Here is an 18,025-nt window from a genome sequence, read left to right as displayed (position 1 = left end):
ACGAGTATGGCTGGTTTGCTAGAGTGGGCAACGAGAAAAAGAACCATCGGCACCCATTGTCACATATCATCTTGTGTTCAGCATGTCAGGCTCACTCCCAGGCAAATCATTAAGAGGCTCTGGAATCAGACTTCCTGGCTTCAAATCCTGGCTTTATCACTTGTTAGCACCGTGACTTTGGGAAAGTTAGTTAACCAAACTGTGCCTCAGTTTCCTCCTATGTAAAGTAGGAAATAGTCATGCTATCTACCTATTTCATGAAGTTACTGTGAGAATTAAACGAGTTCATAGATACAGAAAACCTAGTACCTTAGTGCTGGTGTATAGCAAGCCCTCCATAACAGTGCGTTAGTATTACTAAATTTGGTAGAAAGAGAGCAGGTTTTACAAAAGGAAAGACCAGTTCCAATCTGGGTTCTGTCACTAACTTATGGGCTATATGGCCTTGGATAAATCATTTATCTCAAATTTACAGATAAGGAAACCAAAGCCTTGGATGTTTAGAAAGACTTACCTCCTGAGTTACTTAGAGGAGTAGCAATAAAGAAGGTGGCCCACCTAGCATGGGTTTGGCTTGAAGTAGGAACTCATTAAACAAAGACAATAGGCTTATATAAATAAGTATAGACCTTCACAATTAATAATTCTCTTAAAATATTTTATGTAACATTATTGGCTAACTGAGTGACCTGTCTGACCATTTGCATCACATTTTCTCCTAGTAAATTTTTCCCAAGTTCATGGGATAGGATTAAATATAAGAATATTCCATGTTGTTCTGCAAAGAGCCCTATGATTCTCTAGGCTGCTCACACAGGCTTAAGGATACTAATTAAAATGTCATGAAACATGGAAGCCAATGAAATCCTGGGCTGTACTTACAGAGGCTTAACAATTGAAGCTGACAACTTCAGCCACTTACCTAGATGGCTACAGACAGATTTCATTTGAAATTAATCCAAACTTTTTGTTTTTTTTGACACACAGTCTCGCTCTGTCTCCCACGCTGGAGTACAGTGGTGCCATCATAGCTCACTGTAACCTCCAACTCCTGGGCTCAAGCCATTCTCCTGCCTCAGCCCCTCGAGTAGCTAGGACTATGGGCTCATGCCACCACACGTACCTAGTTTCTCTATTTTTTGTAGAGATGGGGTCTTGCTCTTTTGCTCAGACTGGTCTTAAACTCCTGGCCTCAAGGTATCCTCCTGCCTCACCCTCCCAAAGTGCTAGGATTATAGGCATGAGCCACCCCTCACAGCCTATCCAAACCTTTTGAAATTCCATTTTGCACTTACAGTAGAAAACAGACAATTCTCAAGTACATTTGTCCAGATAATATTAACTAAAAAGCACTGGACAAGGAGCCAGTTGCTTTGTTATGTTGTTCTGGGTCATCAAGAATTAGGATGATCTTGAACAATCACTCAGCTCTTGGAGCCTCAGTTTTCTCCCTCATAAAATGAAAGAGCAGGTAGCTAAGCCTCCTAGTTCTAAAATTTTATTATCCCAATTCAGAGATGTGGAATTGTCTATGTTAAAGGTGTCCATACAAGCATTTGAAAGCACAATCTCTTCTTCCTAAAGTTCTGCACCATTTGATGCCCATAGATACGTTAAGAAGCTTGGGGGTTAGAGCCCCCTTCATTTGGAAGCATGCCCAGTATCAGTAGGTCAAGATGTCTATGGCTGGGCCAGAAAGAAAGCCAGATGAAAATAAACTCTTACCTCTTAACTTCTTTGGCATCACTTGCGATGAAAAATCCTAAAGTACCTTCTTGGATCTTAAGATGGTTTCCAGGATTAATTAATATACTGCTCAGTGAACAAAAACAAACAAAGAAGACAAGTTTGTGAGGTCGAGTTCTGAATAAAACCTTGAAGGCTACATGTTACTGTTGTTTTTATAGGGGGCCCACTAGTCTAATGCTTTCCCCAAAGATTTTGTCCAGAATCTGATGCCTACTGCCCCAAACATTAAGCTGTACGGGTTAACTCCCAGGTTGGCACACTCCCAGTGGAGGAAATCAAAGCAAATCTAGGTTTTAGGACCTGGGTTTATATAATGGGGCAGTCTAGCTGCCATCATGGCCGTCTAATTTGAAGCAGAGTCTATCATAATGAATCCCTTTGGAAACTGCTATGGATGGTCAAGGTTGGAGCATTATTGGCCTAATAAAGTTAATGCTACACCAATTTTCCATTAGATGACAGAGCATTAATGGGACCCCTATATGTATACGGAAGCATACATGTATACACACCACATGTTACCACGGGGAATGGTACAAGACACCCATAACCAATGTGGAAACAAACCAAACATCTTCATGACATTGATAAGGACATGGAAGCAGATTCCATGTACAGCCTATGTAGGAAAAGTTGGATCTACCCAAACAGTGCAAAAGAAAAATGTCAGCAGTTGGATGTACTTAATGATTCCAATCTGCTGTTTATAAAAACGTATGGGGTGTTTGAATAAGATGTGTGTCTAGCATATATGTCCTAGTTGAGGCAAACTGTAGTTAGAAAACAAATGCAAGTTACCCCTAAAGAAAACTTGCCTTGCAGGGGAGTCGGAACCTAAACATACACTGTCCTCTTTCAAAGTGGTCTAAATAGATTAGCTGACCAAGTTGTGTTTGGATTGACTGAAGAGATAAATGTATCCTAACCTAATAAATGGATGAAACAAACAAGTTTAATTTTCTGCAGATCAAAAGCAGAATACAGGAATGTCTTACACAGAGACAGAGATGAGGCTTTGGGCTTAACAGATACTGAATTTAGGGACTCTAAATGAAGCAAGAGATACAACAGAGATATCCTCTGATCTGAAAAGCTGGTGTTTAAGGTAATAGATATCTGGAATCAGTCTAACGGAAGTCATCAGCTGCCCAAAATGGTCAAAATGAGGGATGGTAATTAACATGTAATCTTTTTCCACTGGTAAAACCATTCTTGAAAAGTGCTGTGGCCCACAGATGATATGTCTGTAGTAATACAGGAAGGACCCAGGTGAACTTTTGTTCTGTTGGGAGAACTCCGAGCAGGCCATTATTGCAAAATAATTGTGGTCACAAGAGCAGCCACCATTACCTATAACAAGACCTGACAGAAGGAAAGCAAACCTGTGTCATCTCTATTATTAACACTAAATCATAGCAAGAGGCTAGGGAGATTTGACTGTCCTTCCCTACAACCACAGGCAGCAGGGAGATTTGCTCTGAATCAGAGAGGAGCAGCGCCCTCTAATACCACAGCTTGCAACCAACGGCAGCATTGTACAAGCACCTCCTAATTACCCCACTGCCAGCTCTTCGCGTTGGGGTACCGAGCCCTCTGACTTCACACAATTATGAGGGGAAAGGGTCAGAGCTTACACAGGTTAGATGGATTCATTTTTCAAAGCCAATTCAATATGACATTTTAGAAAGGCAGAATTCGTGATTTTGCACATTTTCTTACCCTCTTTCCTGCAAAGCAGTTCTTACATGCTCTGGCTCTGCAATCAGAAATTGGGTCCAAATTCCAGCACTGTCACTTAGTAGCTGTCTGACTTTGGGCAAGTTACTAAACCTCCCTAGAACTCAATTCCATTACCTACAAGAAGGGGATAATGATAATTGCCTTTCTTCAAGGAGGTAAGTGAGATAATGTATAAAAGCTTCAATATATGTTGGCTTTGTTACTTTTTTTATTCTTGCAAAAAAAATAAAGCCAAAATTTATTTCATTTTCAACAAAATTATCAGAGATTTTTTTCTACCTGGACCCATGGAACGGAACACAGGGCTTCTTATCAAAATACCTTGCCAATCCTGAGATGAAGTTATGGGGTGAAGACTTGCACACTCCAGAGTAATGTATAAGGACGTACATGAAAAATCTCATGCACTTCTGCAGCCTAAAGGAGCTAGTTCCTTGAAATTGAAAAAGTCTACATTTTGATATGTATTCATATAAAAATGTAAGAAAAACTTGGGAGTGAAAAAAAAATCCTATTGTGATTGGAACAACAAAATTTATTTTGACCCACATCAACATCTTGGTGATGTATATGCACAAAACAAGCTTCACATAGAATCCTGTTTTCTTTTTTGCATTACATGCTTATTAATCATAATCCAGTGATTGAACCCACTGTGTCACTGTGAAATACACTGAAAGCAAGGTTCCTGTCAATGAAAAGTTTTTTTGCATTTCCACTGTTCTTTATCAACAGCAAACAAAAATTGGCCTCTAGTGAAAATTTGGAATTGACATTCTCGTGAGTGCAAGGTTGAGATAATTTATTGCAGCCTTTGAACTTGCTTTAAACAAGTTATTGTGGTAGACAGGAAAGATTTTGGGCGCTGACATAAGGCACGTTTGTGTTCAAATCTCAGGTGTGCTGCCGATATTGGTTAAGCACACAGGCACATGCGTCAGGCCTCATCAGTTTGGGTCCGGGCTTTGGGCATGTGACTGCAGCTAAGCCTCACTCTCCTTATCTGTAAAATCGGGTGACTATTCAGTAGCTCACAGTGCTTGTAACAGAATTAAAGTGCATACTATGTGCTGAGTGACTGGCACACAGTAGGTTTTAAATACATGGTTGCTAATAATGGTGAGCTACGTGATTATAAAACTAAATGAGAGGTCTTGTCCTTGGTGATAATAAATGACCCAGGATGTACCCTATTGACATCAAAAGACCTTTACACCGACTGCAGTATCCAAGACATTTTATCCCTGCATAACATCCGGAGATGGGCTCATTTGGACTGACTTCTGTCTGCACAGTAGAGCATCTTTTGTTCCTTAAATCTTATGTCTGGCTGATTGGGGAAGAAACCAAAAGCATCTCCAATGACCTCACAGACCGTGTGATTTCAGGATGCCCTCTCATCCCTGTGGACAGGGGTGAGAGGGTTTAAACCATCTCCATGAGAGGTGTGAGGTAGCAGCATTTGCAGATACTGAGATAAAGCTAAGGCAGCCTTCTGGGTGGGAACCGAAAGTATGAATCCAGGCCTTGAGAATAAGGAAAGAAAGAAATCTAGATGCATAAAGATGCCCATTGTGCTAGATTCAGCTCACATATTTAAGGGTTTAGAAAAGAAGCACATGCCCCTGAGTCCAGCGTGCTGTGACATATAATATTCCCTGTGTAAGAGCAGAGTTTCAAAAATTCTTTGAGGAAATACATTACTGTTTTTGATATTTCAGACATTGTCTTCTGTCCACATGCCAAATCTAGAAAGTGTAAATAAAATGTTAATCCTCCTCTTTTGAAAATATAAAAAGATAAGGAGTAACATTTTTTTCCCCTTTCATTCCTGCAAAATGCCTGCTACCCTTAGAATTTGTTATTGACCTCCTAAAGGGAATACGTAAATTTGTCCAAAGATCTTTGATCTCTTTAGGAGAATATCCAATGTTAAGTTTGTTTTGTGCTTATGACTGCCAAAAGTCGCCCTCCCTGTATGCCGCTTTAAATTAGTTCTTTGGCTCCAACTTTGTCTAATTCACTAGCTTATCAGAGATAAACTTCAAAATGTGTCATGTGAAGAATCAAGAAAATCTCTAAGGAAAAAAGTCCATATATCCATTAGCAGAATTCCAACATGGACATCTTCTTGGCAGAGTTGGACTTTCCCTCATTTCAAGGAACACATAAATTATCCTCTGTCTTTCATGACCTTACTGATTTCAATGGAAAACATCCAGTGGCAGCTAGAAGCACAGGGTTGGTACGGTCCCTTCCCCAAGGACACTCGCTCTTTTTCTTTTGCTCTTAGACTACTTCTAAATCTAGACTAATTCTTTGTTTACTCACCCATAAGGAGCCCACAGTTGAGTAGAGGGGTGAAAAACATGATCACTTTCTATTTACTTTTGAGTTTCTCATAGCAGCAAGCGCAGAGCCCTGCATGCAACAGGCACTTTTCAACTAATTGTTGAATGAATAAAAAGCATAAGTCATTAGCCTCTATTCGAAAAGTGTTCCTTTCCCTTGCAAATCCTTGGAAAGGAAGTCACAGCTTTCTTTCAAAGACCAAGCTGCAGTTCTCATCAGGCGGGCCGATCAAAGGCTTGACCACACCTTTCTGGTGGGGTTGGCCAATGTGCTCACAATCTCCCAGGGGCATTAAGTATGAATATGCAAATATACAAATATATAAACAGTATGCCACGTGGGGAGTTGGAACAATTGATTTCAGTGTTGAAAACACAACTCACTTATAACTGAAATATGTGTTCCTAAACATAACACGCACCTTCATGGAACTGTGGCACAGTTCAGTCCAACAGGGAAATGTCTCTCTCAGGTTGCCCCACGAGAGGAGCATCGGTCTCCAGCTGTGTCACATTTCACCGGGTGTCTCTTACTAAACTCTGGTCAGGTTGGAAGACCAGGGCTTGGTGGGGGGAAAACGATTTATTCCCTTTCTCCACCCCTTGTACATAATAACTGGAAAGCATCTAGTGATCTCCTCATCGATCACTATAAACTTTACTTGCTTCGTGTTTTTGGAGACAACCAATGACTGGCGATTCAACTGAATACATTTTTAAAGGAAACTTCTATCCATTATGGATAAATAGGATAGATGTATATGTCTCTCCTCCCCGCTCCGTTTTTGGTCAGTGTAATGTACCATTCCCCAGGCAATTAAAAAAAAATCACAGCTCATGTGAAAACATAGATTGTACTGGATAACATGGTAATTATATTTGTGTCTAGCAAGCTAATGGGACTTCATTAACTAGAGCAAGCAAATAAGAACCATCTAGGACTTCAATTCATGCTATGCCCAGATGAATCATGCCATTGGGAAGAGGCTTCTTGGATCACACAAGTTCATATACAATTACTTTCAGCTGGGACTTTGTTTGAACCAATTGTGTCACCTCTTAGAAACTACAACTACACTGTAGTTTGTGGGCTGTCTTAGGACACACACAGCTCAAAGAAACCCCACATCTCAAATTTTATCACCTTTCTGGAACTTTTCATTTCTTCTGGGCTTTAAAATATATGGAGTCCCACACAACTAGACACACACACTTTTACTTTCAGATATATGTAGGAGACACAGTTGCATATTCCATGTTTCAATGTACTTAAGCCCAGTTGACTCACACACAGACAGCATGATAAAGGTTGCTCCCAGTTGGTTAGACTCAAATGATGCCACTGTGGTCCACCAATGATATTGGCAAGGACTTGTTTAGCCTGACTCCATTTCAATAATTTTAGAAATGGCAATTTAAAATATGTTTGGCACCTACAAAAAATATTAGCCACATGGGATGGGGATGAGAAAGTTGATCTAGGAAGGATAATGCTGGATATTTGTTTCTGGGAGCAAGCCAAGTCACTTTCTGGTATACTTTAGGACAAATCATGCCTACATTACAACATGCCTTCACCACAAGATAAAAGGACTCAAAGGCCAAAAGCCAACAGCAGAGGTGCAACCACTGTGGACCTTTGAAGATGCAAAGTGTTGCAGTAACTTCTTGCAGTTGGATCATATCAATAATACCAAACTGACAGGAAGCCACCTCTATTTATACGAATCTACTAGAAAAAAAAATCACAGAGGAATCTGACTTTGGAAAGAGGGTCACACAAATACACACACACCCAAACACACACAATTACAAACACAGACACAAACACATGACAGTGATTACAATCACGGAGAAAAGTGACTCTTGAAAAGACGAAGAAGTAGGCATCTAAGTAGTATGTTTTCAACAATGCTGTCTTAGAGAATACATTATTGAAAAGCTATGCTGGAAGTATTAACCCAAAAAGTTTTTCTAAAAATGACATTCATGATGATTTAGTCATGCTTTATGCAACACAAAACAGCAGCAAAACAAGGTGAAGTCACATGGTGAAAGCTGAGATACTTTATATTGAGAAATATGCCCAAACACCCTAGCGGGAAAAAGCCATCAGTTTGTCTCAGTTAATAGTACTCATTCAGTAAATCACATGTGATAATCTGGCGATTTCGTAGCAGTGTTCTAAGTCTTTACTGAACACTGCCCATGAAATAAAATACCCAAAATGTTATCACCAAAATCAGAAGTGTAAGGGCTTGGTCTCTGTTTTGTGGATAAAAGGACACGAACTCCGCTCTACAAACTGGAAGCTCAGCACAGGGAGGAGAAGGTCGCTGGGGATGTGGATGTGGTACATAGACAGGACGGTGCCAGAGTCCAGTGGACACCAAGACACACCAGGACAATACAGAAACAGACACAGAGGGCTGGAGAGAAGCATCCTCCTTTCAACTTGAATAGTATCTGTCCCCATCATTTGTACCATGACGGAAAACAGGATTGTGCCTTTCCTTTTTTTTTAGGTTTCCTGCAAAGAAGTTAGTGCGTCATCCAAAAGAATCAACAAATCAAACAAGAACAGCAACAGGCTACTTTGGGTTTATGGACTCTAGTTGGAGACGGGTGTGTGTGTATATATATATATATATATATATATATATATACACACACACACATATATATAAATACACATATATAATATATATTAGACAAGGGGATGAGATTATATATACAGATTTATATAATCTCTCTCTTCTTGAATTCTTGGCAAATGGTTAGTCCTGTGGTTAGGAGTGAAGATAGAGGGTGGAGGTTGGAAGGAAAGTTAACGAAGAGTGCATACCGCTTTCGGCTTCTGCAAAACGACAAGAAAAGAATTTAAAATCAAACAATTTGATAATAAATTGACACAAGGAGGAAAGAAGGAATTAAAACCTTTGTTTCAAATCATTGGAAGGATGCATGTGAAAACAAGGTTTTTCAGCAAAGCGTGAGAACAGTCTCGTGGGGTGGAACCAACAACAGAGGAGGTAGTTAAACACAGGTTGAAGGCAAGGGGGTGGGAAGGAGAAGCAGGTTCTCGGAATTCTAACACCCGACCAGTTAGAAAATATGAGAGGAAAGGAAACGGGAAATTTTGAAATGAAGAAAAAAATTAAAATGATTATCTCGGGAAGGATCAAAAACGCGTTTATGTTTAACATGGCGATCGTGTTTGGTAAGTCCTGTGTGTCTCCTCAGAGGTATGATCCACATTCCCTCAAACACACCTTTTTCCACAAGAACCAATGTGCTTCCACACTGAGACCAAGCCACGTTTGAGGATTAAAGCTGGCAGCTGCACACGCAAAGCCAAAACAAAGCCAAACAAGTTCTTTTCACTGTTTTTCTGGGAAAAAAAAAAAACCTAAAAACTATCTATATCTACAAATATGGCTTTGTTGAAAACACCTCAGTTGAATCAATGGAAGAAGGGTCCATCAAAGAAAAGATTTTTGTCTTCAGGGAGAGCTCTGAGTTGGTTTTCTTGGAAAGGTGACAGCAGATTGACACTGAACCATTAATAGCCTTTCGCTTTCCCTCCTTGGGACCAAAAGGCAGCAGGTGAGAGACAACTAGTCAAGGTTCAGGGTGCAGTTTTCTGCCATGAAATTATTCCAAAATGGTCAAAAAACAATATTCAGCATCAGTGTCACCTGCATCATGACACTTTTTGGAAAGAGGCACAGAAGTGATAAAGGGAGAACACTGAGTTACACAAAGATTTACTGACTTGGCAACATGAAGAATATCATTTGCAAAAGCCTAGGATACACAATTCCCACACACAGGTACAGGTGGGTATTGGCAAACACAGGGGCAAACAGTAATTCCGGAAAATTCCATCTCATCTCTTGAACAGTAAATAACCAGGACTCCCAGGGGGGTTTTTGCAAATAATATTCCTCACTTTGCCAACATGGAAAAAAATGTTCATTTGTGTACATATTTGTTAATTGCTACAGCCATATTCTATATGTGGCCACTAAATCTACCATTTTTTTCCTCCTGTTGGTTGATTTGGATTTTCAAAATAGCTTTAACATTTGATCAGATTGACTTTGAGAGCAATCTGATCTTGTGGTTAAGGTAACAGAAAACATTGGATTGACTTGCTTACAATCCAGTGTTTTGTTCTGTTTTTTTTTTTTTTTTTTTTTGTCAGAGACACAGACGGTACATTTGGAAGTCTGGCTTTATCGGGTCATTCCTCCAGATCATGAAAACTCCTTAGATGATGATAACAGGAACCTTCTAGTCTTGCCCTGCACTCTGCTCAGTTATCAAGGCATTTCTTGCACTCTACACTTGGGCTCTGCAGGAACAAAAAATGTACTATAGGAGGAACAGCTTATGGGGGTTGTTTCAGAGAGCAAAAGCTCCAGCACCTCTCAATGAGCCCTCTCTCTTCCAAAACTATTGATAAGAATTGGGGAGCAAAAATCATCTCTATTTTACCCGTAATGTATACAGTATCCCATCAACAAAATTTCTTGCTAGCATGATGCTTCCGTTTTCCAGTGCGAACTCATATATTGACTGGGGTGTTATCTGTTTCAACCAGACCTAGTCCCTCATCGGTCTGATTTGCACATAATTAAGTGCAAAATAAATAAATAAAGAGAGCTCCCGCCTCTGAGCCTTGCTCTCCTGGCTCATTTACATGAAGCTGATATTCTGCCACCTGGATTTCGGTTGCACCGGGAGAAGCACATATGGTACACAATAGGCTGCTCGTAATTTGGCTATCAAGAGAACTGGTGTCTCCCTCACGGCTGTACCCCATACCTGCCGTAAAGGAGGCCAGAGTCCACCTGCTTTTTGCTCACGGCATTAAAAAGGGGCTTTAGGACAGGGTCTGTCTGTCCCCAGTTACACACTTAGAAGGTGAAAAGTCCAGGTTGGCATGATCAGGTGGAGATATTTGGAGGGCTCATCCCTCTCCCCTGGAGAAACACTCTCTGAATGCACGGTGGGGCTTGGGTGCCAGCCTGGTCTGGGGTAGAAGCTGCAGTGTCTGATGGAGCATGCCTTGAAATGTACCCTAGGGTCAGAGAGGCGCTGCGTTGAGTTCCAAGCAAATAAATAATGCACAAGAAAGCAGAGTGGACCAAATGTTCCCAGAGTACACTCTCACCACCACAAACGTCAGCCGGCCACTGGGTCACAGCAAACTTACCGGCTCTCTCGGTTGGCAGACTTGTACTCAATGGCTATCATTAGGAGCTTGAGCTTCACAAAACACAGCCTGCAATGAGATGGAGAAGGCTCCCAGTCAGTGCTTCTGAACAACCCGAGACACATAACAAACACTGTTACGATCTTTCAGTCTCCTAATGCAGTCATTATCCAAGGGGATCCTCGTTCCACCGTCTCCGTGCCAGAGGGAGGGGGTGGAAGCGACACCTCCCCATCTTCCCTATTAAACTTGATTTCTCGCAAGTGATAAGGCGCTGGATGTCCAAAGTGCAAATTGCACTCAGGTCTGGATGTCTAGACACAGACCCCAAGCAGGGATTTGTGCCTGGGGATTTACGCTGGGCCAGATTCATTAGTCACTCTGTCGAGTAGTAAAACGTTAACTACTGAGGGAGGGACAGATTTGGACCAGCTGGACCTGTTATTTGGATTCCATTTCGGTCTTTTGTACAAATGGCTCATATTGTTGTTCCGAGCAGACCCCTGTGTGCTTGGAATGATGGTAATAATACTTAGCTTCTGTGTAAGTGCCAAGCACATGACTATGGTGTTGTCACTCCTGGCTCTATCCAAGCCATCTCACCTCGCCTGCTCAGGGCTGTCAACTGCGGACCAGACTGCTTCAAGGCTGGCTTGTCTGCGCCTTCCCTCGTGCGGTCCCCCAGACCCAATGCCTTTTCCCCTCCTCCTGACCCATCCTCCCAGACCATGTCAAATCTAATCCTGTGTGCAGTAGGTCTTCTCCACCTACTGCTACCCTCTGATTTTCTATTCTCAGAACTCCCCCAGAACCTTGTCTGCAACCAAATCATTTAGCCCTTGGTCCATTGTATACTGGCTGGGGTTGCTCCCTATTGTTTCATGTGTCTAAACTCTGTCTCCTCAGCAAGAGCAACTTGTTTAAGACTTTTGGACTTGTTTGGGATTCTCCATGGTACACAGTAAAGTGAACCCACTGATACACAGAAGAAGCTCAATAAACAAATGGTTTCCACTTACTAGGTTTCAATTCTAAGAAAATAATAAACGGTGCAGTACAATATCTATGCATAAAGATGTCAAGGACAGTGTTATTTATGCAAAGTAGAAAAATTGAAAGCAACCTAAATATTCAATAATGAGGCAATGGTTAAATAAAGTACAGTGCAATGTGATATTAGACAGCATTCAAGATGACTTGGAAGACTATTTCAAGAAATAAGATCAATAGATAACATTATATAAAAAGATACAAACGTAAATAACTTGTACAATTTGATGAAAATATACATTTATATACTCATAGAAAATAGAAGCTCACATAAATAAGAAAAGAATTATATGCATGATATATTACCAGTTTCTACAATGAACATTATCATTTATGTTTTAAGGATGTTTTGAATAGTAAAACATTGGCTGACTAATAGATTGAAAAATAAGTTGATGGTTATTTAGCTCCAGCATTACAAAGGGGAGTCTTTCCTGGTGGTCCCATTTAATCCCCCACAATATGACTAAAAAGAAGATATCACCCCAGTTATTCAGACTTCTATTGAGATCTCTATTTTACAGGTGATGAAACTAAGGCTCAGAAAGTCCACATAACTTGTCTTAGGTCTCTACGTAATACCTGCCAGGGTATACAACGTCTGCATCTCCAGTGAAGCCTATTTTGTATTGGGAGAGAGAAGCAGTAAACAAATACAAAAGTGAATAAACAATAAATTTCCAGATAATAACAAGTACTATGCAGAAAATAAAACAACCTGAGAAGACAAAGAGTAACTGGGAAGGGGAGTGTCACCTGCAATGGTTCAGGAGGACCACCCTGAGGATTCAGGGAGCACGAGAGTGTGCTGAGAAGGGGCAGGCAGCAGGAAGATATGAGAAGACCTTTCAAGGAAGTAGAAACAGCAAATGCAAAGGCCCCAGGGCAGGAAGGAACTCTGGGTGTTTGAGGACCGGCAATAAAGCCAGCAAGGCTGGAGCTGAGTGAGCAAAGTCAAGAGCGACAGTGCTGAGGTGAGAGGGCGAGGTGGGAACAGGATCATGAGGACTTTGCTTGGCACAGCAAGGAGTCTGCAGCTTATTCTAAGTGGAATGGGAGGGTTAGGTTTTAAACAGAGAAGCAACTTAATCAGACGTGCTGGACACGGGGATGTGTTGCTTGCAAGGAAGGTGCTGATGAAGGCCTCATGCTCTACAGGGGGAGTGTGATCAATTGCGCATTCCTACAAGAGGTTGTAACCCCCGGCATTGCCCTCAGCAGACAGATTTCAAAGGGCCACTTCCACACAGGCCATTTGGGCTCTCCTGGTGATTTGCAGGTTTTCTGATTCCTGCCAGCAAACTTTAATGACCTGGTCTTCGTGCTGATTATGCAGCTTGCTGAAACACCAACACGCATATCCAACCACAGCTAGAAAAATGTCCTTCTTAATTAATGTCCCATAGAGCTGCGGTCCCCAACCCACAAGCCCCATGGACTGGTAGTGGTCTGTGGCCTGTTAGGAACTGGGCCCCATAGCTCCTACCTATCCCCCCATCACCTCCGCCTCCCCCTCAAACTCTGCCTCTCCCTCAGATCCACCTCCCCCCTTGCCTACCCCCATCCATGGAAAAATTGGCTTCCATGAAACTGGTCCCTGGTGCCAAAAGGTTGGGGACCACTGAGTTATGCTTTAAATTTAGACATGAGACTAGCAACAAAGAAGCAATCAAGGGTGAGCGGCAGGCAAGCAAAGGAACTTCATCTGTATTTACAGCGGCTCCCCATCGCTGGCATCACTGCCTGAGATCTGCTTCCTCCCCCATTCAATCTGTGGAAAAATTGTCTTCCATGAAACCATCCCTGGTACCAAAAAGGCTGGGGACTGCTGCCATAGAGCACTGCTAACATGCACTCTTTATGGGACTGTTACTTCTGGAGCTAAAGTTGTCTTAAAAATCAGATAGCTTACGCAATGTTTATTGAACCAAATTACTACATTAAGTGGTAATTTGCATTTGCTGTTTCTACTTCCTTGAAAGGTCTTCTCATATCTTCCTGCTGCCTGCCCCTTCTCAGCACATTCTTGTGCTCCCTGAAACAGTTAAGTAACCATTTTCTAATGTAAATAGTAGCTAAATGCCAAAAAAAGAAAAAAAAAAAAACACCAAGAAGTCTGATCTTAACATAGCATGGATCACACAAAGTTTAATTTGGTGATATCCTATGAGCAACAATCATTCCAATTTGGGACTCTGGTAGTTCATGGGATCAAAGATCTTAATTGCTTTTATGGACCTAATCCTACTGGTGAGAAGGGAAGAAATAGTTCATAGCAATGGTGAATTATGTCTTGCTGGTTATGACAATACCATTTACCAACTGGATATAAAAAGAAAGGAGCTTCCTAATGCAAGAAAGTCCATAAAAGCCATGTGGCCTTGTGCACAGTACTTAACCTTACAGGGAGTGAGTGAACCAGCAAATCTGAGTCCTCTTCTAGCCTTAAGTCCATTAACTTCATAACTTTCAAATCCATACCTACAATGAGGCTACACTGCCTTATAGAAGCCTCCTTTGAACAAGCCCTCTGACCCCAAACAAGTTGTTGCTCACCAAAGGACAGGAGAGAGACAGAGTGATGGGAACAGAAAGCATATATGCAAACAGTGCCAACCATGGATTTGCAGGCTTGGGCCCTTCAAGATTAGTTGGTCCTGCCCTTCTTATACAGATGACAAATGAAGGTCCAAACAGGGGAAAGTACTGGGTTCAAGGTCAAATGACTTTAATGTAGAAAAGCCAAAAGTGGAAACTGAGTCTCAATGCAGTGTGCTGCACAAACGCTTCTCATAAGTACAGAGGAAATGAAGTGGTGGTCACGAGCCCAATGTACAGACACTTTCTGCTTAGTCAGTGCAGAGTGTGTAAAAAACTAGAAATAGATACCAACAGGAGATTTTGTATAAAGACTGGCTTTTCATCTTTCCTTGAAAACTCAGATATGGCCACACCGGCAGCACATTCCATGTGGCTAAAAGAGACTGGAGCTGCGAAGCACTTACCTCCCTGGATGGGACATGTGTTCTCCAATGTGCCACAGTCCCCAGCACTCCCTGTTGTCTCAAACCTCCTCACTCTTCATTCCTTGTTGCTAACTGCGTGCCCCCTCCAGATCTAAGTTTTTAATCTTTGCTCTAACCTCCTCTGGATATGGGCAGAATACAGATCTTGAATAATAAACCCAGATTTACACTGGAAGCAGAACTATGACTCTACTTTTTTGTTAGATCCTGCCAGAGAGTTGGTCAATGTCAAGGTCCTGGGCTTAAGGCTGCAGCAGAGGTGCAGCCTCTATGAGGGGCCCAGTGGGAAAGAGCAGAGCTAGGTGAGTATACGGCAGGGAGCTGGCATGGTGGTCACTGTTTGCCTTTCCCCTCCAGACCGAACTGCTCCAGTGTAGGATGCAGGCTCTGCCTCACTGGCATTTTGCAAAGTTCAAAGAGTAAGTTTTTGGTAAAGACTGAATAAATAAATGCATGAATGAATAGGGAGCAGAATCCCGTGCACTGCTGGAGTGGTGGAGAAGAGATAAAGCGGCAAATGAGGCAAGTCTAAGCAAAGAAGGTTTGGAAGTGAGCACAGGATCATGAATCAGGATGCTTCTTAACTTGTCTCATTAGGAGCAGACAGATGGGAAAGGAAAGATGTAGATGGAAATAATAGTAGTGATACACTCTGGGAATCTAATTTTTGCTTTCAAACCGCTATGCCAAGATGCAAATCCAATTCTAAGATACAGACAGCAATTTATCCTTGGGATCTTCCAGAGATCCTGTTACAAGGAGTACACTCCCAAGAATACGCCATCAGACTGTCCATAATTGATGTCCCGTGGTTAAATATTTACTTGCATCATTCTATACCATTTGGGGCGGGGGTACAGCATAATGGGCACTAGCCACCTAATCCTTACAATTCTTCTTCAGGTTTTATTCAACCTATAGTTTCTCAGCGTATACGGGATGGTGTGGGATCAGGGAGCAGGGTGGGGGTGAAGTAGGGTGCAAAAAAGAAGCAGGAAAGCCTTCACAATGTGATAAATGGGTAAAGTCAGCCATAAGCCAGCAAGAATTTAATTCTTGTTTTCTAAAATACAATGTCCCAATATGTCCAATGCAGGAAGTTGTCACTGTTTGCAAAAATAATTACGGGGGAATAGAAATGACTTCTTTTTTCAAGAGAAAATGCCACTTGTCACAAAAAGGTCTTCAACCAGCAATCTGCAATAAAACTGTTGTAATAACAAGTTAGATTGCTTTCCTGATAATTATTAAGTAGAGGTCTACCAAATTTGACGATGACATTATACAAAGCCTTTTTTTTCCTCTTTTCTTTTTTTTTTTTTTTACTGCCAACATCATCTGTTAACTACAGTAGTTTCAACCCAGATGTTCCTGAACAAAGGCTCTTAAGAATTAGAGTCCAACTGTTTCTACCGACCCAGAGGGAAATAAATTGTTCTTGCCATTAAATCAGCCCCCTTGACTGGAAAGATTACTTGCTGGTGTGAATTAAGCATGGAAACCTGTCATAGCATTTGCACCTCTAATATGCTCAGGAAAAGCATGCACAGAGGAGGTCTGGAGCTGTTGAAGATGACTCACCCCACAAGTTCAGGTGGGTGAGGACGGAAGATGCAGCTGTCATCGTGTTCCCCAAACCTGACCCTACCAGCCACACCAGCCCCTCTTCAGCTATCCTGAGGGCCCCTGGGGATGTCAGGCCGATCATGAAGTAGATTTGGATGTAAACACTGCACACTGGGTAACAGGGCTGTAGGATCAAGCAGCTAGAATGGAAAACACTCACATTCAGGAGCTTTGATTGAAAACACTAAGTTCTCAAAATGGAAATGTCTAGTTAAAGAAACTTTGAACCATTAGGATTTGCAAGGCTCAGCACCAAGAAAATCGAAGTGATTTAAAATGTTCATGGAGATGCTGTTGAGACTCCATGTCTCTATGGTGCTTTCATAGGGGTGGAGCGGGAGGGCTTTAGAATATTTTCACCCTCACTCACGCACACCCATGCACTCACACGCACTCTCCACTAGCACACCTAAGACACTTAGGTTTAAAAATAGTTGCATCCTTTGATATACACAATTAGCATTTGCCTAAAGTATGAACAAATGCGTTTTTAGAGAGCGTTTCTGTTACTATTAATCAGAAATAGAAAACGAAAGGAAAACTGTTTTTGCTGTGCACACCCAGCATAGAGTCAAGGCCCTAGCATCCACCCCATTTCCAACTGGACTTTCTCCCTCCCTCACCCCTCTGTGGAAAATTCTGGACCCACCACTGCCTCTGCAGCCTGCAGTAGCTTAATAAAGGATTTTGGAAGATTTTTTTCTGGTCGGTGGTTTATTCACTATCATGTAGAAGGATTACTGGTCACCTTCTGGGTCCCTACAGTAGAAATAATCATCAGTATTGTATTTACATCTGTGTCCATATATGCTCAGTCCTAATTACAATACTCCCAAGAAAAGTGGATGAATAGGGCCAGTTCTGTAAGGGAAAAATATTTTTTAAAGATGAAACTTAAGCATCTCCATAAATTCACTTAAAATGCTCATGTCTGCAGCCAGGCTAAAGAAATCTATCATATAATAATCAAGTCTGCCTGGTTTCTTTCTGTTCCGTGTTCAAATTCGGACGTCTTTCTCTAAAAACTAATGAACAGAACTCAAGTTAAACTAGCTATAGTTTTCATTGGGCAAGAGGCCCAGGTTTCTCTGGGCAGTCTTAAATTTTAAATTTCATCAAATGGCTTCTTTTTAAAGATCTGTTCATGTAAAACGGGTTGAAAGTGTGATTTTCTGAATTTGGTGGGGGGGGGCGCGCTGAATGCATATAGGTAGATGAGAGGGTGGAGACTGCCCCCTGCACTCTCAAACCAGCAAGGCAGC

At 41.6% G+C, this 18,025-nt stretch overlaps 1 protein-coding gene across 6 annotated transcripts in view; it reads right to left on the bottom strand.

Annotated features, from left to right (window-relative positions):
• Positions 1-18,025, bottom strand: part of KCNMA1 (potassium calcium-activated channel subfamily M alpha 1) — a 722,666-nt gene that overhangs the window by 140,710 nt on the left and 563,931 nt on the right. For 4 of the 6 annotated variants that reach the window (XM_045568450.1, XM_045568451.1, XM_045568452.1 and 1 more), the window contains 3 exons: positions 11,062-11,130; positions 8,686-8,697; positions 1,726-1,812 (listed from right to left, as the gene is read on the bottom strand). In XM_045568450.1, coding sequence (XP_045424406.1) covers positions 1,726-1,812; positions 8,686-8,697; positions 11,062-11,130 — 168 coding nt within the window. The remainder of the gene's footprint in view (positions 1-1,725; positions 1,813-8,685; positions 8,698-11,061; positions 11,131-18,025) is intronic. The other 2 variants (XM_045568453.1, XM_045568454.1) reach the window with 1 other exon arrangement.

Source organism: Lemur catta, chromosome 14 (genome assembly GCF_020740605.2).
Source record: "Lemur catta isolate mLemCat1 chromosome 14, mLemCat1.pri, whole genome shotgun sequence".
Classification (NCBI taxonomy): Eukaryota; Metazoa; Chordata; class Mammalia; order Primates; family Lemuridae; genus Lemur; species Lemur catta.
This window is presented reverse-complemented; position numbering and strand designations above follow the sequence as displayed.